This window comes from Scardinius erythrophthalmus (genome assembly GCF_964197995.2).
Source record: "Scardinius erythrophthalmus genome assembly, chromosome: 12".
NCBI lineage: Eukaryota > Metazoa > Chordata > Actinopteri > Cypriniformes > Leuciscidae > Scardinius > Scardinius erythrophthalmus.
Window position 1 is genome coordinate 14,927,967 of NC_138232.1, and position 24,153 is coordinate 14,952,119.

General features: G+C 37.5%; 1 protein-coding gene across 1 annotated transcript in view; it reads right to left on the reverse strand.

Annotated features, from left to right (window-relative positions):
- lrp8 (low density lipoprotein receptor-related protein 8, apolipoprotein e receptor) overlaps window positions 1-24,153 on the reverse strand; it is a 160,572-nt gene that overhangs the window by 80,171 nt on the left and 56,248 nt on the right. Inside the window, exon 3 of the mRNA XM_081380488.1 lies at window positions 4,731-4,853. Coding sequence (XP_081236614.1) covers window positions 4,731-4,853 — 123 coding nt within the window. The remainder of the gene's footprint in view (window positions 1-4,730; window positions 4,854-24,153) is intronic.

Below are 24,153 nucleotides of genomic sequence, written 5' to 3' on the forward strand. Positions count from 1 at the left end.
CATTGCGCGGCTTGCGAGCCTCATGCCAAGCTTTAATTTGTGGCTCGCATGGCTGTAAAAAATATGGCGATATCATGCAGCCAGTCACTACAGATATTTCTTAAAAACATTAAAAATAAGTAGGGCTATAACATAACCCATTACAAACTAAAAGTGTCAGCTATATTACAAATAATTTTGATCGGATTGAAAGATGTGGTTTATCGAGAGAACATGTACATGAGAACATGAGAGAACACTTGGTCGATTGAGAACCGAAACTGAAAGGACGACGTACGGCTCTCCTACTGACTTGTCCTATCAGTGCGGCTCTCATGAAGAAAATTGTGAAGACCCTTATGGCATTTCATCATCTTTTGTCTTTGTTGGTAATCCCTTGTGTCTTCTAGCAAATGACAACTGTTTTCGACTTCTCTGAGAGAATTTTACACGCATATCTTTCGACATTTTGAACTACCGCGGAAATGTCAAAGCGCGTCACGTGACAATTCTGGACGAATCACGTTGTCAGAAATTGGCATAGCCAATGAGATTGCGCATTTCGAGTTAAATCACCTGTTTTACTTTCATGATTGGTTGCTGACAGACAGGAAATGACCATATTTGGATCCGACAGCATTGTACAGAAGAGAGTGAGCTTTCCAACGGTGTATGAGATGAAGGGGTACAGAGAGCGATCGCGGAGCAGCGGGATGATTTAGAACGCCAACTTTTGATGAATTTAGGCGAAATCTGCACACTCAAACAGACAAAGTGTAGTAAAATAAAGACCTAAATGTGTATTTTGGGCTTTTTTTCAGCACAAGTCTGAAAGAATACGTTATTGAAGACAAATAACCCAAAATCTCAAAATTGACCAGTGAAAAAAAACCCGATGTTTTTGCCTGCCGTGTCTCGCCTTAAAAACTAAAATCAATTGTTGTTGTTTTGTTATTTAAAGTGTAGGTGAATTTAGACATAACATTATAAAGTACAATGGATATTTATTTTATATTTAACAGTTATAAAATGTATAGTCTTTGAAATGATTAACTTTAAAGTGACTGTGAGAGGATGGCAAGGTAATATACACGTAAACACTGGGAAAACGAGAATTAATTAAATATCCAAAATCAATCAATACAAAATCTTTTTAAAAATATCTTATATTAGCCAATAAACGATTTGATATTTATTTATTGTGCGTACATGATCATCTTTAAAATAAAACTGTTATTTACTGTTAATTACTGTTATTTACGTTATTTACTATTTTAATTCCATTTTGTGAAAGAAAAAAAAACTAATTCTAGTCATAGGTAAATTAAGTCATAGGTATTGGCAATCTGAAAGAAAAAAAACTATATAAAAAGAAGATTATAAAATTCACAAGGGAAGTTCAAGGTAAATGCATTGGATTGTGGGATACAGTATTGAGCACAGTTTACACGGTTGCAAACTGAACATTTTGGCAATGTGGTTGTTCATTCTGATATTCTATGCATACAGAAAATGTACATACTGTTTAGAGTGAGCACTATGTCACTACATCTCCCTCCTCCCTTCCTGGCCAGGATACTGTAGCCAGAGGGGGGAAAAAACAGCCAAATCACAGTAGATCTGATCTTGTGATCGTTGAACTGGAAGCTCCACTATATGTCGGATATTGGCAAAGAAAGAAAAGTGAGCTAGAAACTGCCACTGACACAGTAATGAAGTAACAACTGAATCAGAGCACAAAGAATGGGTAAAAATGTGATTTGCTCGTGATCTGAGTGGACAATACAAATTACTAGTACAAGTGAGTGAGTATGCCGAGGAGAGTGAGCATTACTGCTGCCAATTAGCAGCTGGAGCCTAATTCAGCCAACGGCAAAATCACATCACATGGCCAGAGAGAAAGGCTCAGTCCACAGCTTAAAATGACAATTACTGAGATTGCCAAACAGCCACAGGCGATCCTTGGTAGAAAAACAAACTAAAAAGAACTGGATGCATGCAAATAAAAGTCAAACTCCACTAGCATTATTTTGGTTTACGTGCATGACAAGTAGGTTTACAACAAAGAAGACTGTTTAAATATAAGGATATATGCAAAAATGTGAGTATTTACACCTGATTTTGAAAGTAGAAGCCTAAAGCGGGAATTCCAAATGATGTTAATCAATCCTATTTTAAATAAATGCAGAATTATTGACAACAAACACTGCTATAAGCCAGACTTTTCCTGTTACTAAATCAAGATAACATTTTGATTCAAAATAAAGTGCTCCTTTTAAAGAGCAACTCGCTGCTCTTTATTTATTTGTTTGAAGTCACTGATTATTTACTTGAATAATTACTTGAAAAACCTTGAAGTACGGGAAACACTTAAAGGAGTAGTTCACTTTAAAATGAAAATTAACCCATGATTTACTCACCCTCAAGCCATCCCAGCTGTACAGTATATGACATTCTTCTTTTAGACGAATACAATCAGAGTTATATTAATAAACACCCTGACGCTTCTGAGCTTTATAAATGGCAGTGGATTGCAACCAACAGATCTAAAGGGGGGGTGAAATGCTCATTTTCACTCAATCTCCTGTTAATCTTGAGTACCTATAGAGTAATATTGCATCCTTCATATCTCCAAAAAGTCTTTTGTTTTATTATATTTTTGAAAGAAAGATAGGCTGTACCGAGTCTTTCCGGAAAAAAACGAGCGGCTGGGGGCGGGCCGTGTGGGCGAAGCTTAGCTGTGCTAACGCGCCGAGCTAGTGACAACACACAGAGACATTTGTTCAACAGTTTTACTCACCGTCCGGTTCCAACGCACGACCGCGAACCTTTATCATTGTGACTGCTCGATCCTTAAGCATTAGACGATCTGCAAATCCGTCGATCTGGGCTTTGTTTATAAAACAATCATCGTCGAAATGCAGGGAACAACAGTCTTACACAACTCCGTTTATGCTCAGGAAAACAAACTCCATCCACGGGTTCCTTAACGCTGGGTTCTTTGGGAATCTGTGCAGGGTTGTCTTGCCCTGGCAACCAAAAACACACTTCTTAGGTGACATTGACTTCCCAAAAGCCGGGCAGGGCGCTTTGATGGCGAACTGCTTTCACTCTCTTGCTCTGGTCTACGAGTGCGCACGCGCCCGCGATCTTACCGGAAAAGTGCCCTTAGGACCCATATAAGGAAATTTCGCTCTATCTTACGTAAGACAGAGCCATACTCGAAAAAAACTTTCCGAAACTTGTGACAAACCGGAAGGAGTATTTTCGGAACAAAAATAGTTTTTGAAACTTTGTCCATGTTTAGCATGGGAATCCAACTCTTTACCAGTGTAAAAAACTCAGTATGCATGAAATAACATTTAACCCCCCCTTTAAGCTCAAAAACGTGCATCCATCCATCATAAAAATGCTCCACACGGCTCCGGGGGGTTAATTAAGGCCTTCTGAAGCAAAACGATTAGATTGTGCAAGAAAAATGTTCATATTTTAAACTTTATAAAGTAAAATAACTAGCTTCCGGCAAAATTAACATACGGATTTGATTTAAGTGTAAAGCGAAACTTACGCGAGTAATGAGACGTACTGCAGATATTTACGCTATGCCATGACGCACTACGCTACTTCTGACGTCATAAGTTGCATAAGTTGTGATTTATCATGTTTTTTTATGCTATTTTACATTGTAACTTGTTAAATATGAATATTTTTCTTTCACAAACTCATCGCTTTGCTTCAGAAGGCCTTTATTAACCTCCCGGAGCCGTGTGGAGTTCTTTTATAATGGATGTATGCACTTTTTTGAGCTTCATTCTGATGGTTTCAATGGTTGCAATCCACTGCCATTATAAAGCTTGGAAGCGTCAGGGTTTTTATTAATATAACTCTGATTGTGTTCGTCTGAAAGAAGAAAGTCATATTAGTGTTGTCAAAAGTACCGACTTCGGTACCAAGTCAGTACTGAAATTTAAAAAATGTGCCGCTTTGAGCGATGTTGAGCGGAATCGTAAACACCTCTGATTGGCCACTGTGTTCATGCGCTCATCAGATAAGTCTGTGATTGGCTACAATGATCAAGTGTTTAAAAGCACGCGGAACTGTTTGAAAGTTTTTTTTAAAACGGGAGTGGGAGCTTTTGAAAGCACAATCAGCCGGTCCGCCTTCAGACGCCTGCTTTTAAACGCTCCCGTGTGTATCTGTGTAAGCACTCGGTGAAGAGCGTCATTGATGTATATTTACAACATGTTTTTGAACCGCTGACCATTGTAGCCAATCACAGACATATTTGATGAGCGCATGAGCACAATGGGCAATCAGAGGTGTTTACGATTCTGCTCCACAGCGCTCAAAGCGTCACATTTTTTGTACTTTTGACAACAATAAGTCATAAACACCTGGGATGGCTTGAGGGAGAGTAAATCATGGGCTAATTTCATTTTAAAGTGAACTACTCCTTTAACGTAACGTGTAAATGCGCGTCACTAACGTAAATCAAGCAAGCTAGTATGCATAGGCCATGAAGTGTTGGAGAAATAACACATTAGTGGACTGGAGTGAATAATATCGATTTTTTTCCAGAAAACTTATTGGACTAGTATATATTTTGTTTATTTTCAAAAACTTTCCAGGGCCTTGAAATATTTTTTTCAGTTTCACAAACTTTCAAGGATTTCAAGGACCTGTGGGAACCCTGAAAAAATAACCAGAATCAACATTATAAAAACACATGCACAAACACTCACTGTACTCACTGCAGGTGGAGTCTGCTTCATCCGAACCATCTGGGCACTCCGGTTCTCCATCACACCTCCACCGAGCAGGGACACACTGCCCATTCTTACAAGCAAAGTCTGTCGTAGCACATGTCTTTTTCGCTGTTCAAGAAAAGAGAGGAAGGTAAGTACAGGGGCATATACACTAACACAAGAGGTTTTGGTGCAAACCAAATTTAAAGTTTAGTTCAGATGGACCTGCTTTTTCACATGTCAAGCTTAAGTGGAAGGTGGAATTACTTCAACAACAATGAAACAAACCTCCACGCTGCTAAATCTGCAGGAGACGGCAAGAAAATTGGATCACTTGAGAAACAATGGTAGACTCGCACTTGATAACAACTGTTCTTGTTCAGAAATAAAGTCTTGAGCAGTAAAAGACTCATGCTTTAGAGTCAAACAACAAACAGCAAGCACTATGAGGCTAAGTGCACCATGTGTCTCTGTCATTTCTTCTTGTCGTGTTTATAGTTTAATTGGGAAGAGAGTTTGAATGAATTGAACACAGAGCTCCATTGGGAGCAATTACAAACACCCAGGTACACATCACTGAGAATTTATGAACCATACCTTCGTTTTTGTATGTGTGAGGATAAAGACTGATTTGCTTTAAGTCCAGTAAATTTGTAGCAGGGGTAAAAGAGCCTGAAGGGAGAGCAATTGATGATGTTGTCAGCTCTCTGGGAGGGAGACCAATAAGAGCTTTTTCAGTCAGAGAGGACACAGTGATTTAACACATGTTCGGCTTTTATCATGTGCATCAATTGAACACATGTAAATGCCTGGTCTGGGTGGGTGTACTATTCTTGTACTGTATGCCAAATATTAGTTCTGTTTTTTTCCTTGCAATCAATATGCCTACAGTAAATCATTCAGCTGGACCATCATACTCACTACATGCCCACAAACTATGGGCAACAAATTGGACCACAGAAAGTGGAGGTTACATACATACAGAATGGAGCCAAACTATGAAAAATATTATTTGTGCTATCAGATAAAAATGAGATATGAAAGTTATTTAAGAGGCTGAGCAAGATAAAAATGTGAAAAATGTGCACCAAATCAACTGTGCACAGTAGGGCCAAGAAAGGGCATTATAGCAACATAAATATGGTCAATTACAGTACATTAACTTTTCAAATGTTAACAGACAAACAAATATACAAAAAAGACGAATAGTGTATACTTACCCATAAAAATCGAATATAAAACAGATATGTTACTGTTTAATAAAAAAAAAAGTTAATTGGAAAAAAAACTGTAAATGTAAGTACTAAAATTAATAAAACTAAAAGTTTAGGCTAAATAAAATTCACACAAAAATGACTAAAGCACAAAATTACTAAAACTAAAATGGAAACTAAAAATATATGAATAAAAGCTAATTCAATATATTTATAAATACCATAATAGTATATAAAAAATACTAAAAAAACACTATTGAAAAATATAGGGACCTTAAAAAGTCAAACAGATAAAAGGGTGAAAATCATGAAACCAACCAAAAGAGCAGAAAACTGTCCCAACAGTCACTGAGTTGCAACAGATCAGAAAGAAAGAGATATTCTGTGAAATTTTTCTCTGCAACGGTGATCAAATCCCAGGCCCTTGCCTCCCATCAGAACAAGAGGATTTCATCTAAGTCTCCCCTATCTCCCCAGCCAAGCTACCTTACACTGAAACAAGCATAGAGATTTACCAACTCACGCATTATGAGGCCATGTTCCCCAGCCCCTTATCTCCCTCTGGAACCAGAGCCACTATGTTATGGGTTGAACACCTCTGAAAACTACAGAGAGAGGTGGTTAGTGAGCCATGAGCAGCACTTAATTACCAAAGATCCTTCACTAGCCTTATCTCAAGGACAAAGCTTGACCTTGTCACACCTTTCATTTCTTTCAAGCTGAACATAATATTAATTTTCTTGAAGGTGAGGTGTGTAATTCTGTTCAATGTTAAAGTAAGCCAGTCGTAGGTTGACTCCACAAAATACTATGGAAATTTTGCCTGATACCAGTAACTATATATAATTCACAATGTTCTGGATTCTGTCTTAATGGTTTAATTAAAATGTTTTATTTGAAAAGTTTATTTTGAAACTTGATGTTTACTGTTTAAATTAAAACATGCATGAAAGTGTGATATTCATTAAAAAAAATCATGTTTTAATAAACTGTATTATTATTATTATTATTATTAGTTTGAGGAGTACTGTACAATAATAATTTTCATAATTTTATCAAAGTAAACCAAACCAAATATTTAATATTCACAGGTCACTAGTACACGATTTGAACAAGTGTACACAGCCCTATATTTCTGATTTATTCATCCAAATTGTGCTAAAATTCTGTGACATTTCACGTTATACAGTAAATTCCATTTTTATCACTGGATTCCACAATTTCTGCATTTTCACCCAAAATCATAGGGCCCCAATTATATTATTATTATATTATATTATATTATATTATATTATATTATATTATATTATATATGTATATATTACATATATATTATATGTAGAAAATGTAGTCTTTCTTATCCCACAACCACAAAATGTAGACCTACTGTGAATCATTGAAATTAATAAATTATAAATGCCTACAACCAACATCCTATACAAGTCAAAAAAAAAAAAAAAAAAAAAAACCTTCCAGACTCCGAGTAAACTTCTTTCTTATAAAAATCTAAATAAATAAATAAATAGATAAAGTATAGTAGTCAACATTTGAAGTGGATCAAAACCTTTAAAAATTATACATGAATTTTGAACAATACCCGTTCTTGTATTATGACAATTTTGATGAACTTTTTTTGATCCACATTTACTACTGTATATTTTAAAATATTATTTGTCCAAACAGCAGCAGAAGCAACGGTTGGACTGTTTGGGAAACTGTTTAAAACACATAAAACTTTATTTTACTAGTGCCACTAGATGCACAGAAATACAGTACCATACTTCAAGACAATTACATACAGCCAATAAACATTGCCTCACTGTAAAATGCCTACAATTATCCACAGCAACAAAACTGCCAGATGTTGCTGACTTGGAGGATGAAAGGAAGCTGATGTGTGACTTGGGGGGGGGGGGGGGGAGATGTTGCTTTGGGTCAAGAAAACTGGCGAGCTCAGGTGTTGGTTTTGCAGATACTCACACTAGGCACACATACATAATCAAAGACTGAATGTACATTCCAATGATTTACCAAAAAATCAACAATCATCACACATCACATATCTACACATCAGGCCTGCCACTGTGCAAATGTTATTTTTCTCTATTTTCCTGCTGACGCTTTAATACACACTCGATTCCAGGAAGTCCCCCTGCGTATTAGTGTGTAGAAACAAGCAAGAGATGTGTGTGTGTGTGTGTGAGTTTACTGCGCAAGCAGGCAAAGCCATGACATTCCCAAGGTCCCATGCTCGAGAGACCACGCTGATTACTGACGGATAGCTGATCTGTGATGGCTAGCTGTAGGTGACCTCTTTGTGTCCGCTGCAAGCACTTCACAGAGTGGGCAGTCTGCACAGGACACAACTGCAGCTCAAGGACAGTGTCCTTCAATTTTCACAAACCATTTCCTCCAAGACTTCACAGAGAACGTTAGACTACAGTCTAAACATACTTGACACCTTTGGTTTCCCGGATAACTGACGAATTACAAACGCAATTTAAAAAAGCATTGGAGCGGATGGGAATATTGTCATTCAATCTTTTCAAATGGTCTAAAGAGCTACTTAAACACTATGAGCAATGCACTTTATTGCTTTATTTGCGTACTTTGAGGACTGAAGGCGGTTAACACTTTAACAGTTTTCTGAAGCGGCATTTATAGGGTTCTAGTTCTCCGCTGGTCTAATGCTTGTTATTTTCATGTAAAATTCAATAGTCTAAGCAGCTGTAAGAAATAAATCAGTTATACCAGATCAGAGGTCTGTAGAATGCTGTTTGGAAAGGTGCTGTGATTGACTGGCTGTGGTTTATGTGGTTCTGAGTACTCGTTTGAGATAAGAGAGCCCACCTATTATAGGATCAGGCAATCGCAGTGTCATCTTGAGCAGGGCTATAAACATGGACAGGTCATAATCGTAAATGGAGTCTGTGAAGAAAGGTGCCTCAGTGGGTCACCTTTTTCTGGTAGGTTCCATTTCTTTCTTTTCTTGTCTGTTTCAGTCTATCTCTCGTAACAGATGAAATCTTGTAACATCAAGCACAACGGCATGAAGGCTGAGCAATATATTGAATATCTGAAATAATATTTGTGATGATTTTGTTTGAAATATAAAAAGCTCTGGTCGTTAAGTCAGAGCTTTACACAAGTCTATATAAGCTTTACATTAAGTCTAAAAATAATATGCTAGTATGGACTGTATGGCTGTCCATTCTTCTTGATTTGCACACAAGACAAAAGACAAATATAAACACAACAGTGCACAAAATCACACACTGTAGTTAAATTTCCTCCCACTACAGTCTGTCTAGTTCTGTAAGATTTACTCCCTGTATTATCACAGTACTGTTTGAGACTCCACTTGTTTAATAACCTATACTTATGTAGCACACACAAACTGTGAAAGGTGAAAAGCATTGTGAAGGTCTCTTGCATGCTGAGACCAGTCATATTCCTACAGATGAGCATGTGTAAGAGAGAAAGAGAACAAGATAAAGTGTCAAAGGAATGTATTGAAACAGTACAGTTAGTGACAGAAATATGGAAAATAGGGGAGGGAAAACACCACCCCATATGGTACTGTGTAAAGACAGCTAGTTGCATGTAATATTGGTCAGTTCACATGCAGCCAAAGAACTACAAAGGAGGCAGACGTCAATAGAATACAGTCTGAAACCACAAAGAGAAAATGGCTTTCAAACACACAAACAGAATAAAACATCAAATGCCAACCAGCACATCCAGAAAACACCAAGGAAAATGATGGCCACAGACAACATCCTTAATTTTATGTGTTAGGGGTGGGAAACAGTGGAGACCTGGCGATACAATATGATTAGGTATGTCAATTTTATGGGATTACTTTTGGAAAAAATTGTCCTGAATATTTTTTTTTTCCCCACATACATACAAAAACTTTTTTTTTTTTTACATGGCATGCACATCACCATGTGCGCAAGTTAAACTTGACACACTACTAAATATTTTGCACCATTAAACTTAGTTGAAACAAGACTACATATAAACTAAATATTTACAGAAGGCTCAGAGCCTACAGGAGTAATGATTGTAATAAAACAGCAGATTGATTGTATTGCATCAATAAGCTTATGTTTTACCAGACAAACTTCAATCCTTTAGACATATATGATGATGTTGACACTTATACTCATTTACATTTTAAGAGCTAGTACATTGTGAAAAAAATAACTCATAAGCCGCTCTTCAACATGAACCAGATCTACTGAAAATACACAACTCTGTGTAAATTGCTCCATGTGCATATCAAATAAAAATCATAATAAATACATTTCTTATGTTTTTGTATTAGTATTTATTGCTCCTGATTCATTTCAAACATATTTTCTGAAAGTTATTTTGATTTAAAATACCAATTGTGTTATTACTTAAAGGGTTAGTTCACCCAAAAATGAAAATTCTGTCAGTAATTACTCACCCTCATGTTGTTCCAACCCCGTAAGACTTTCGTTCATCTTCGGAACACAAATTAAGATATTTTTGATGAAATCTGAGAGCTGGATCACTCCTCTACAGGCTTATGGACACTATAACTTGCTGGCCCAGAAAATGTATTAAAGACATCGTTAATATAGTCCAAGTGACTCCAGTGGCTCAATCTTAAGTTTATAAAGCGACGAGAATACTTTTTGTGCGCAAAAACAAACAAAAATAACGACTATATTCCACTATTCATTTCATTCTCTCTGGACCTCGAGTCTTTTCACGTAGTGTAATAGCATAGTGCGTATCACACATGACCAGCGTTGCCCAATAGTGAGCCTACGTGGTGACGTGCAACACAGACCCGCTGCGCAAAAACACTACGTAAACTAACTCGAGGCACAGGGAGAGAATGAAATTAATAGTGGAATAAAGTCGTTATTTTTGTTTGTTTTTGCGCACAAAAAGTATTCTCGTCGCTTTATAAACTTAAGATTGAGCCACTGGAGTCACTTGGACTATATTAACGATGTCTTTAATACATTTTCTGGGCCAGCAAGTTATAGTGTCCATAAGCCTGCAGGAGGAGTGATCCAGCTCTCAGATTTCATCAAAAATATCTTAATTTGTGTTCCGAAGATGAACGAAAGTCTTACGGGGTTGGAACAACATGAGGGTGAGTAATTACTGACAGAATTTTCATTTTTGGGTGAATTAACCCTTTAAAGGTTGATTATGATTTAACTTTTCTAACTTTAGTTACTGTGTAATGTTGCTGTTTGAGCATAAACAACATCAAAAAGTGACAATTTTAACATGCTATATAAATATATCTGTGGGGTATTTTGAGCTAAAACTTCACATACATACTCTGAGGACATCAAAGACTTATTTTACATCTTGTGAAAAAAGGGCATTATACCACCCCTTTAAGTATTGTACAGTATTTCAAACAGAAAAGTATTTTTACTGTTTTGTCTCGTGTTTTAACACAACTTCTGCTCACAAATCTGAAGCCTGCTATTGGATCATTTAATGTAAACGTGTATACATACTTTACGAAGAGCTTACTAACTACTTTCTGCCTTAAGAACAAATGGCGTAACCAAATTTATTGCAGAAACAGTTACAAACTAGCTAATAGATACTAAGACCCTAGTTGTACTTTACACTCCCATTTAAGTTTGAACTTACAAAAGGCTGGTGCAACCCTACCAAGACTTTTTGCTGTCTGTCAAATGTCTAACGAGACTAGCAATCTAATGTCACAGTGAGTTGTGACCAATTTCTTTTCCCCATAAATATTGAAGGTGAAAAATGTAACTACAATCATTTATTCTTGCCGTTAAAATATCAATACAGTATAATGAAGTAAAATATTGCAGTACTTTGAAATTGTATTGTTTTTTCTCTCTACCTCTAGTGTTTGCACTTAGAAACTGTGGTATCTGCAACTGAGGGAGTGCAAATAGAATGAAAAAAGAAAACAGAGAAGCTGGAATAAAATTAGAAATAATAAGCAAACAGCCTGCAAAGGTAACAACAAGATTAAGCCTGAAACCCAGGTGGATTTCAAAGGGTACAATTGAACTCCTTTGAGGAAGTGAGCAGATAAAGCCCTGTGAGCACAGCTTTACACTGACGCTTCACAGCTCAATACCACTCACTAATCTCATCTGCCTTCACTGCTTCTGTATGCAGATTGTGTGAAAGCGCCTTCATCAGACACCTCTCTCGCCTTTTTATTTAACACTTCAAGGAATTTGACTATCTCTGTGAAAGAGGTACGAAGGGAGGCAGTTTTGACTGCACACGCACCTAAACACTCCTGAGTCAATAAACTCTCACACGTGAAAAGCTTAAATCGAGCATTTTGTCTGGTTGGAGTTTGTTCTGGAATCGCACAATGCCTTCTTAAAGAGGAAAAAAGATAAATGCAGTGTGAAACTAGGTCCATTTGAAAGACCAAGTGGCACAGGGGCATCCCACTGAATAGAGCATTAGGGAGTTGGTGGTAAGACATAGTGCTACTGCTGCTGTCAGCAACTTGGCTGGATATAAAAGTTTTGCTGAAGTGCTGATCCAGAACCAACTTCTTAAATGCAACTAATCCATGCAGAAATATGCAAACCTGCACTTGGGTCCTCACAGCAGCAGTTCAGAATGGCATAGCCATTATATAGCATTAGCCTATATAAGAGAGGAGTAGGGTTGGGAACCGAGAACGGGTTGAAATTCAGAACAGTCCCATTTTTAAAAACATACATTTCTGGACCAAATTATTTTCCTGACTTTCCGTTCTGTTATTGGCTCTCGGATGTGTATTTTTATGGCAATGCAGAGAGAACATTAAATTACCTAAATACTATTGTGCCACAACTAAATCTACAATCAAATATTGAATAAAAACACTTATGAATAAGTCAGTGACATATTTGACAACAAATAAATATATTACTTTACAATTCAAAGATTGGGGTCGGTAAGTATTAGGGTTTTTAATGTTTTTAATGCAGTAATTACTCCAGTCTTTGGTGTCGCATGATCTACTATTCATATCTTATTAATTATTAAGTGTTTTGCTTTTACCTAATTTACAGATAGAGGCAATTACTGGAAATGCATTTATCCTGCCTCTGTGCCACATTAAAAGTATGTGTAAACACTTCTGTATTAAATTTATCTATGATTTGTAATATCAGCTCTACTGAAATGGGAAATGATCATTTGGCAACATCCTGTTTAAGGCAGTAAATGAAGTAAGAATTTCATGTCTTATTTTCAAACATTTCTTCTTTAAAAGTAACATTAAAGAACCAGAATTGGAAACAGAATCAATCAATTTCTTAAGATTCCCATTCCATTAAGGGATTGAGCACAACTGGTAATGACCTGAGAGAACAGAGAGAGACCCATTGATGGGAAATGTAAAGGGATCAAGGGGTGAAGGGAGCATATTAGCCTTTTTTATGTTTGTCTTTTTCTCTCGGGCTGTCCTTTTCTTCTCTCCCACACTATTTATCTCCATTGATTTCTGCACTGTTTCTCCTCAAACAAATGCATCAAAAGCATTTCAAGCATAATCATAGTGACCATTAGTATATAAATATTTACACTGGCCAATGGGTTGGTTCCTTTACTCCCAACTCTACTTATTTTTCTCTTATCGCCAAACTTTCATTTCCCTCTTTTATCAAACATTCATATTTTCCTATAATTGAATCACAGGAATTGATCTATGATTAAAGATGGTTTTGGTGGCAGCAACGTAATCAGTGTCATTCTTAGTTCCACTGCCCGAAGGTACATGGTTGATGCAAACACAGAGCGTTGTTGTTTTTGCCGTTGAGGCAAGCTGAATATAATCAAACAGATCATGTCAGGGTCTGTCAAAGCAAACCCACATTACAGTTGAGGGCTTTTTGGTGAGAATGCATGCGAGGAAACTTAGTGGTGGGTAGTATGAGGGGGATATTATAGAGCAACACAAATTCAATTGGACCAGAGGTTTCAGGTGCCAGTAGCATTAGTGTAATTTTGATGAAATTTCAAAAAACAAACAAAAGAAAAAAGATTTTCAATAGTGTAGAGATGTATGAGGCACCGCTCACAGAAATAGAGGTTGACCTATTGATCGGTTTTGCCAATTAATATCGGCAAAAAAACAAACGACACAAAACTACAGTTTTTCCAAGTTGTGCTCGTTGCTGAAACTGCTAAGAAGGGTCCGCTATTATAATGTAGTAATGCCAGGGACACACTTAACGATTAGCTGAAACATTCTAAGACTGAACTGAACACACAGACCGTTTCCAATGACTGGAGCAGATATTAAACACCTACTGAACGCAACTGTCTCTGTCGTAAGTATCAAATTACATTCATAATCGGCCTTACTGTCGTTAAGTGTGTCCCCGCCTTAAGAGAGCGCATAACTGCACCGACTGTGCATTGCACAAAGCAGGACACTTCAGATGCAGATTTAAAATATAGACAATGAAACGGTAGGTATACAGTACACAACCGAACATGTTTTCATTTCAAAGTAATAACCTGTAATTTGTTGACTAGATGCTGCATTAGTGGAAAATGCAAAACACAAAAACACACGCAGGCTTGACCCAAATGTTTAAATGTCATGATTGTTGACATATATCTGCATTAGGCTATATCCAGCTGGTTGCTTTTATGTGTACGTTGCGGTTGCATATTTAGGTGAGAAAGCAAATTGATAAGTTCATGCAGCAGAAACATATAAACAAATCAGAAACATATTCGATTTGTAATACAAAAGCAACTGTCACTTAATACATATTTTGTTATTTTGATTAGATAATCATCAAGTGTTCTAAAATAGAAGCAAATAAAGTGTGTGAATATACATACACTATACCAGAGACAATTTATATGAGACATGCCACTTCCTCAATTCTCAATACAACTATATAAGGAAAACCCGTAACGGCAAAGATGGCGGTTGTATGCACATGTCCCGCCCCTCCCGCTGGAAAGCCAATCATCTGCTTTTAACAGTCAGCAGCTGACCACTAAGGAGCGAATGTACAGTGACGTGACATAACTGCCATATTCAACCTGTGCTTGCGCGCTGTGACTGGCGCTGAGCCAAAGACGGACGCGCTCAGCGCTTGTCATAGGCATATATCACAACTGTTCAGTGTTTTTAACCACATAATGTTTATTTTAGGTTTCAGACATTTAAATACATATAATTGTTAAAGTGCTTGGCACAACACCGGCATTCTGGATAGAGACGTGAATGAAGTTGGTGTCGTGAACGTGAATCCTTGCGCATGCGTAGTAAAAGTATAACCTGTGGGGAAAAAGGCGTTTTTAACCTTATTTTGGGGCAAAGTCATCAAACTTTTTCAGCGATTTTTATCATATTTTACTGCTGTTTCTATACATGCAGTTGTTATGTCCCGGTGACCAGTGAAAGTGCAGTTCTGACTCTCTGCCCATTCATTTAGATAGGAGCCTGGTCTTGTTAGTCCGAAATAGCTGCCCGGAGGCGTTGCCAAGATGGCGGCCGAGTGGCACGACTTGCCTAAAAGGACTTTGACTATACATATCTATCGAATTTCAATGTCATGGCCTTTGTGTAGACATTTAAAGATGGCCATCTTTAAGCATGACTGTATGGATTTATATGAAATGGAAACACTTTACAATAAGAGTCGATTTATAACATTAACCAAGGTTAAAAAGTCAAAAAGTATTGTTCATTGTTAATTTCAACATTTACTAATACATTTTTACATTTTAAAGTTGTATCTCTTAATATTAGTTAATGCACTATGAACTAACATGACTGATCAAGGTATAATTAATATTTATTTACATTTAAAAAGTACAGTACATTTTCATGGTTCAGTACAGTTTTTTTTTTTTTTTGTAAAAGTTCAGCACTATTTTATGTGTTTGTCTTTGGATGAAATGTTTGTTTTCATCCAGTATCGGTTAATCGGTTTATTAATCGGTTATTGGCCAGGGTGGTCCAACCTATTTATCGTTATTGTAAAATCGGTCAACCTCTACACAGAAGTCACTATCAAACCAAGCAGCTTTCTGTTGGTCAACGCAGCAAATTCGCGAGATTTGAGATCATGTGGATTCCTACTGAAATCATTTGATTTTGGAAACACAAAACAAAAGCACGCACATTTCAGATTGCTCAAAGTGGGTGCTCGGCCATAAATAACTTGAAGGTCGGCACACCACGGCTCCAAAAATATTATAATTTATTAACAGACTCTCACAAAGTTGACGCTTCGAGCGCGCAGGAGATTCATCCAATTTTGATTACAAGATTTCACTGAACAATGGTAGATGTCATCGTACCTTTCTTTCCAATTTAAGGGTGTTTCTTCAACTTTAGTGACTTAAGTCTCAAAGGATGATTTTTTTTCTTATAAAAACTGAGATGTCAACAGTGCTAGTGTTGAAATTAGCGTTAGCAAGACAAAAAAAAGAGAAAGCAATTTTATGCCAATACTGACTGAAAAGTAAACGAGAGTCCACAGGACCAAAACATTTCGAAGAAACATCTTTAAGTAACTAGCAGGAGACATCGAAATCAATATCTGATCCACAGACTTCTGCAGAATTTGAACGCCCTAAATTCATACAATTCTCCCACACACTGTGTGCTCATTGCCTGATTTCCCCCACAAACAAGTTAAGCCCAAAACCCATGCTGCCGATTTCAGTGGTAAACTCAATTACTCTGTAACCTTTCAAGAAAAGTTCAGACTTCATGGATTCAAGTTAAGAGTTCAGTAATATCATGGATGGATCCAATCCCATCAACGTGCAACCAAAGCTATACTAGGTTAAAGGGTTACTTCACCTCTGGGAAGATGAATGTGTATTTAAAATAGGTCATTTAAGTAGAAGAAATGTGAAGAATTTTTTTAATTTGGAGCTTTCTAGACTGAGAAAAGCCAGAAAATGTATTTTTGGCTTATGTGGATGAAAGACAACAACTCCCAGAATACACTTGCTTCGCTGCCTTAGGAGGCCACGCCTACCGGTAAGAGTGTACAGTTGAAAACAACAACAAGGCTAGCTAGTCTACGTGATGAGTTTGCCAGGGATTTACAGATCGCCCAAAATGTCCGGGATTCGGCTTTTGCGTTCTACAGTCGCCATTCATTCATCATGTTTACTGTGGTGAGCAGGACGAGGCTGACGGCCGCGGGAGAACGGCGCGAGGCCGGTGGCGTCATTACTGAGACGCGCCGGGTCTCGCATCTCTCACGGAGGAGCGGGAATTTTCTTAGCAATGTTAAAACGCACATCAACCGATCACTTGTTTAGCGTTCATGTAAACACTACATTCAGATTCACCAATCGGAATGAATTCAGTTAGATTGTAGCAAAAGGTGTGCATGTAAACAATGAATGGCGACCGCAGAACGCAAAAGCTGAATCCCGGACATTTTGAACGATCTCGCCCGCCGGGAAAAGGAAGATGGTAATCCCTACTTACTCAGCTTTCTCCTACTATTCAGCTTTCTCCACAGAACAAGAGCCTGCTAGCTTAGCTTCCAAAGAAAGACGGCTGACACTGTGTGTACATTCTGTGAGTGAGATCCCACCCTCTATGGGCGGGCTGAAAACATGCGGAACAACGCCATCTACTGACTGTAGTCTTTAGCCTCTGGCCAGAAAATCCTCCGATGACGCAAAATGACGATTTTTGCGTCATCGGAGGATTTTTTCCAGACAAAAAATACATAAATCTCTTGTCTCAGGGGGATATGAGGGTGGAAAGCATGGTAATTCGAAAATACTACAGGTTTTCTACTAATACAAAGCTTAATGCTAAATCCTGAAGTATCCCTTTAAGGTTAGGGTTAGAAGTTAGTATTTGTTTCAGCATTGTGTAGACAATCAGCTCTGTAATTAACATAACTGAAGAAATCTTGACAATCGGCTGAGGGTTGGGTTTGAGGAAAAAAGTGCTTGTTCAGTAAGCATTTTAGCTAAATCTAAGTTCTGATAGCTAAGTACTCAAAGATCTGTTGTACACATTTTAACATTTAATTAATTTAAACAGAATTCCACAGATTTCATGAGGACCTACATAGTATGACCTAAAACGTCATGTGTACTGCCTAATCACTAGGAACCACCAGATAAAGTGTCTTTAAAGGCTTTAAATGCCTAATTAGTTTTAAAGGATGATCATGTTTTATTGACATAATGTGGTCATGTTGTAGCAGTGAAGCAGACTGATACAGCACAATTCTGTTTAACACGTGTGATCAAACTGCCACACAGGTGTTTAAGCACGTAATGGAGCAGGTGTGTGTGAACGTCAATTGTTTAAATGAAAAACAATTAAAGGCCATACACTATATGCCAAATACCCTTATTAGAGACAACATGCACACACAGAGCTGAGGGACATCCCAGAGCAGTGATGTCCTTATCCATTTTCCTCTTCGTGAATGTCTTTCATAGCCTACATATAAACACATTTTCTACCCACCCACAGTCTCTCAGTCTCCTTGCTGGGTCAATGTTGTAATCACATCAATCAGCCTATCCAGCTCCTTCTAACTTTCATTCCTTTTCTCCATTGAAATGACTAGCCCTCCAGCAGTCTGCCACTCAAAACAAGTTACCCTTCTATTTTATTCACCTTGTCTTTCTGTCCCACAGTTTCTCTCTCACCTTGCAGCTCTCATTCTCAGTTTATACGACAACTGCATAGTGTGACCAAACAACCTAACATCAACCTTAAAGGCTCCCCGAAATCAAAACTTAAGTTTTTTAGCTCTTAGTATGAATATGTTATCCTTAAGGTTATGAATAAGCTGGTGTGTTCCAAACTAGCACCCACTATGCTATAAATACCACCTGACCGCAGCTTTACCTGACTGTGCGTTCGGTTGTACACTCTATGATGCTCAGTATCAGCTACTCGTGCTCATCAGTTCTCTCAGCACAACATGTCTCAGTTCAGTGAACTGCCGGAGTTACTGGTGTAACATATTGGTTTATTTCTAGTCGGAGTGACTGTCAGGAATGTCCGAAAGAGAGTAACTTTAGAAAACTATGGATCAGCGCTGACTCAAGACGTGAACTGTTTTGAACGATTCAGTTCGATTTGGTGAACTGGTTCAACCGGTTTACTAAAAAGAACTGGTTAAAAAAAATGATTCGTTCACGAACCACCAGACATCTCTACCGTTGACATTTCACAGAGCAATATGGGTTGGAGATGTGTGTTCGGTGCTGTGTTTCACTTCCATGGTGCTGTCAAGTACGACACGAAATCTGTGAGGTAAACTAAATGCTATTGGCTATTTGAAAAGGGGGAGGAGCCTTTTAATATGTCCCGCCTTAGCTTCCTGCTTCAGTGGAAATGACATCAACGCATCATACAAAGCTGCGCGTTCCAAGGCACTTCAGTGGGCCTTTAAAGTCCCCCTATGGTGAAAATCAAGCTTTTAATGTTGTTTATATGTCTATACGGTGTTTGTAATATGCTTTAAGAGAAAACATGTGGAAATTCAGAAGTCAACACCATTGTTGAGTATTTTCTCTTTAAAACTGCAGGAATCAAAAACGCGGTTTGAAATCGCTGGTGTTCGGTAGTGACATCACAAACTACCTTAAAACCAATCGTTTTTCAAACGAGTCATAATCCGTTTCCTTGTGATGTCAAGACGAAACATTAGCATATTGCCCGCCCACTTATTGCGCTAATAATTCCTTTTATTGCGCACTTATTCCACTTAAACACTGCAGCTGATTCCTGTGGATACTGGATAGCATCATGTCGAGAAGATGCAGTGCTCTACAATGTAAAGGTAAAGGCAGTTTTTTTTTCACTGCCCAAGGACGAGCATGTGAAGAATCAGTGGTTCAAATTCTTATTTACCATGATACCACAGCAGTATAATCCTAAACTTTAGCTGTGTTCCCTTTATTTTACTGACGACTGCTTCTCAAATCTCGGAGTTCAATGCAGGATTCGCAAACCGCTTGCTCTTGAAAGATGGTGTTCAAAATACTTAGTTTTGAGTTTTATATTGTGTAGGTCTCCTGCTAACTGGTTAACTCACATTATTACTGTCTTACTGAAATACTTACGCTAATCAGTTGTGGGCCACTATTACCTAAAACTGTCTATTAATGCAGACTGTCTGTAGTTCTCACTACTTTGAGGAAAGATTAAGCATGGAGCAAGATTTGTTTTACCTACGTTTATGCTACATCAGTCATTCACGCTAGAGCTTGGATAATGTATGCACTGTTATTGATACAGTTTCCACGTTTACCGCAATAAATTAGAAACATACTTGGTAAATAAATAAGTAACTTACAAGTAAAATAATCGGTTAGTTGATAGATGTGCACTTGTTAATGCTGATGCTGAGGAATTACAGTTGCAACATCTCATAATGTACCTCAAACTGAATAGCTGATCACAGAGAAACGTCCTGCTCGAGTCATCCTTGCGATGGGGGTTCGGGTTTCATCATCGGTCATCATCGCACTCGGATTGATATGATAAAATCGACGTCATTGTTCGTTACTGTGTTTAATTTACGGTGTATGAAGCCTCATGACAAGCAGAGCTGACGTTGTTTTGGCAATGGCTATTTTTGTTTTAGACACGCGTGCTGTCCGTGGTAAACCAATCACAACAGACTGAGCTGTCTGGCCAATCAGAGCAGAGTAGCTTGCGGAAAGGAGGGATTTAGAGAGATTGATTCATCTGACAAGTTGTTTGAGAATCACTGAAAATGTGGTGATGTGCAAATGTATATTATGAGAAAATGAAACCGTTTTTTTGACCTTTGATGCATGTAAACCTGTTGTAGGAGACTCCACAACAACATTAGGGAACTTTAAAATAGCATAATAGGGGCACTTTAAGATTTTATTCAAATTTATCATTAAAAACAGTGTAATCAAATTAATTAATAAAACTACCAATTTGGTTTTATAAATCACAGACACTAGTACATATCGCAATTTGAATTATTTGATTAATTTTTGTGTGTTGTGATTCAATCAATGTGTTTCAACATCGCGGAAATCATAGGGTCCTACTTAAAACAGACCAAGGCAAATAGAAAAAGAGACAAGACAATACCATTGTACTGTCTTTGTAGACAGAGAAGATGGCAATTAAAGTGTCCAGCTGAGATGCTTTAAAAGAAGAGAGTATTTTGGTGGCAGTGCTGGTTAAAATTTTTTGTTAACTCCACATCATGCACATTACTGTAAAGAGAAGCTTAAGACCGTAATATCAGACACATACACAGCTACAGTATTCATAGGCACACAAACATAACTAGTACACTGCAGCTGCTAAACATTGATGAACAGTTTGCAAGGACTGTTGTGTAACAAAAACCCTTTTATACACTAGCTAAATGAAGAGTGCCAACGCTAAAGTACTGTTTCTGCAACAGCAAAAAATCTGATAACATGCCAGTGATGATTATAAACTTGTTGTGATTGATGCACTCAACGGGGGTTTACACGGCAGCAATAATACAATACTTGAGACAACATGCTGATAAACTACATCCGATCTCAGTATGAAGCCCTTGCGCATTTGTTCTGGTGTGTGTGTGCGCGAGTTCTGAGCGACTTCATCTGGTTTAGTGCCCAGTCATATCCTATCATCACAGTGTGTGCTCAACCAATGAACACTGCCTTTGCTTTATTAATACAAATATATGTATGTATGTCTGGGTGCCTTTAGAGGACAGGGGGGGGTTGGGGGGGTTGGGGTGGGTTTGACAAAGCGACAAGCCCTGAGACAAAAGATGTGGGCAAATCTGCCCTGCTGACATGGAAGAATTCATTTAAATTACAATTGTCCTCCGCCACTCGGCAAAGACGAAACGCAACAGCCCTCTGCCAAATGGAGTGTTGGAAAGGAAGGAGGGTGCATTACACCAAGCAAATAAGACACAAAAACAGCAACCTGCTGCTTTGATTTGCTTGGAGATTGTGATAATGATGCTGTGACATTATTTCCTTTGTGACAGAGGATTTACAGTCACAAGGGTTTATTCACAGAGCATGATGCAATGAAAATCCAACCTCTGTTTCTCCCAAAACAACTACTTTTTTCATCATTAAACTAGAGGTGCATGAATATAAAAATCTTAATTAACCGGTTTCTTTGGTATTGTTTATATATAAGCTAAGAACGTTGTACCTGACGTGCTGCTGTTTTATACATCAGCACCAACTTTGGACCCCACTGACTTTCATGTTATGGACAAAACTTTTTTTTTTTTTTTTACCATCCGCTTAAGCCTTTAAAAACTTTATTTATTTTTATTATATCTTTATTTTATTTATTTTTATTTTGCTTTTGTACTTTCTTTTGTGTGTCCTTTTCTTTTTCTAGACCACTATGTAAATCAAACAACATTAAGACATTCATCTAATATGGTCAGTATCTGGGGGTTCTGGTGTCAAAATAGCTTATGATTTAATTTCCTTCATGCTACTTGCAATGCAGTCTCTCTCTCTCTCTCTCGCTCTCTCTTATTCCTTTGTCTGAGTGTTTGTCTCAGCCTGGCTTTTCTGCCGAGACAGCATTATTGTGGTAGCCCTGCCATCGCTCATTGCTGGCCAATGTGTGTGTTGGTGTTTATTTTTGGGGGAGAGCTGGTCCCTCCTGTGAATGTAGTGATTGTGGATGATTTTCATTCATAATATTTCACCAGAAACACCTACATCTGTCCATTCATCCATCTACACACACACACACACACACACACACACACACACACACACACATTAAGCATGTAAATTATTAATCAATGAGAATTTACTTGTTAATAATGTAATGCATTAAGCTTATTGACCATTATTCAACATCAGGGCGAATTGCATCAAGGCAGTACAGGATAAACACTGATAGCATGAGCTGTAGCTTGCACTTCACCCTTACATGCATCCATGTGTGCCACAGCTATAATGTGTGCACCCTCGACTTGTAAGAAAATGAAGCAGGCTCGATGTAATCAGGTATGGCACCACTGGAATATGAACAACAACATACACTAAAAATGCCATGACAGTCTGTTAAAATAAAACATGACAACAACCACTTTGATCATTTATCTGACAGTGTCTGATGTATCATGTCTGTATAAACCAAAATACATGATCTGACCTGAAGTAGGCTACTTTGATTGTATGTAAGTGTAATGGCATGTTATGCATCTTACACAATGTGTTGATCTTGTAGGTGATTTATGGCTTTTTTCCTAACTTCAACATCAGGTGTGAAGTTCGATATATTGAGGTTTGTTTTAGATTTAGATTTTGGCAACATTGCCACAGGTCAACGAACAAAAAAAATAAAAAAATAAAAAACTTTAATAATAATTATTATTATTATTATTATTATTAATTAATTAAATGTTGTGTTTTACATGATGTTTAATACACCATATTTTGCAAAAAATATGATGTTCAATACATCACAGAAAAAAAGTTAAAGTACACAAAACGTACAAATTCAAATTTAATAATCATAATAATTAAATGTTATTTTTACTTGTGTAATGTTAAAATGTAATTTGATTTCAAAATCAGAAAATTCAATAAGTGAAGACAAGTTTGCAAGGCATTAAGTTTGCAAAGCATAAAAACATACAAATCAACAAATGCTAAATTTTGCACCACAAGCCTAATAGGGCAACAGGTCCATCCTCATTGATGAGCCATAAATGGTATATTAAACAAAATGAAGCACTGAAAAACACAAAACAAAACATTTATTAATAGAGCAAAATACATTTTCTTTTCGTACGGCTTCGTACATATTGAATTCAGATTCCTGCACATTTTCATTTATAAAAACCCCTATTTAAGCACCGCATAGGTCAATGTTATTCTGTACATTGTTCCAAACAATACTGATGATGAGACTCAAATCTGACAAGTGCAAGTAAAAAAATGCAGCCATTATACCCAACAATCATCTCCTCACTAGCGCTCCAGACTGACATTTAGTGTCTCACATTAGAGCTCCAATTAGCAGCATATGGCTCTAGCATCATAGCAAAGGGGTTAATGGACTGGGCTTTAACGAATCACACTGGCGTAAGTGCTCCAATCAAACACTCCTCAAATTCTGCATCTATCTTCACTCATTAGTATTCACAACGCATAAGATGCATATGATCCATCATCAGCACCTTTGCTAGTGAATTCCTACTTTACATGTATGGATTTTCACA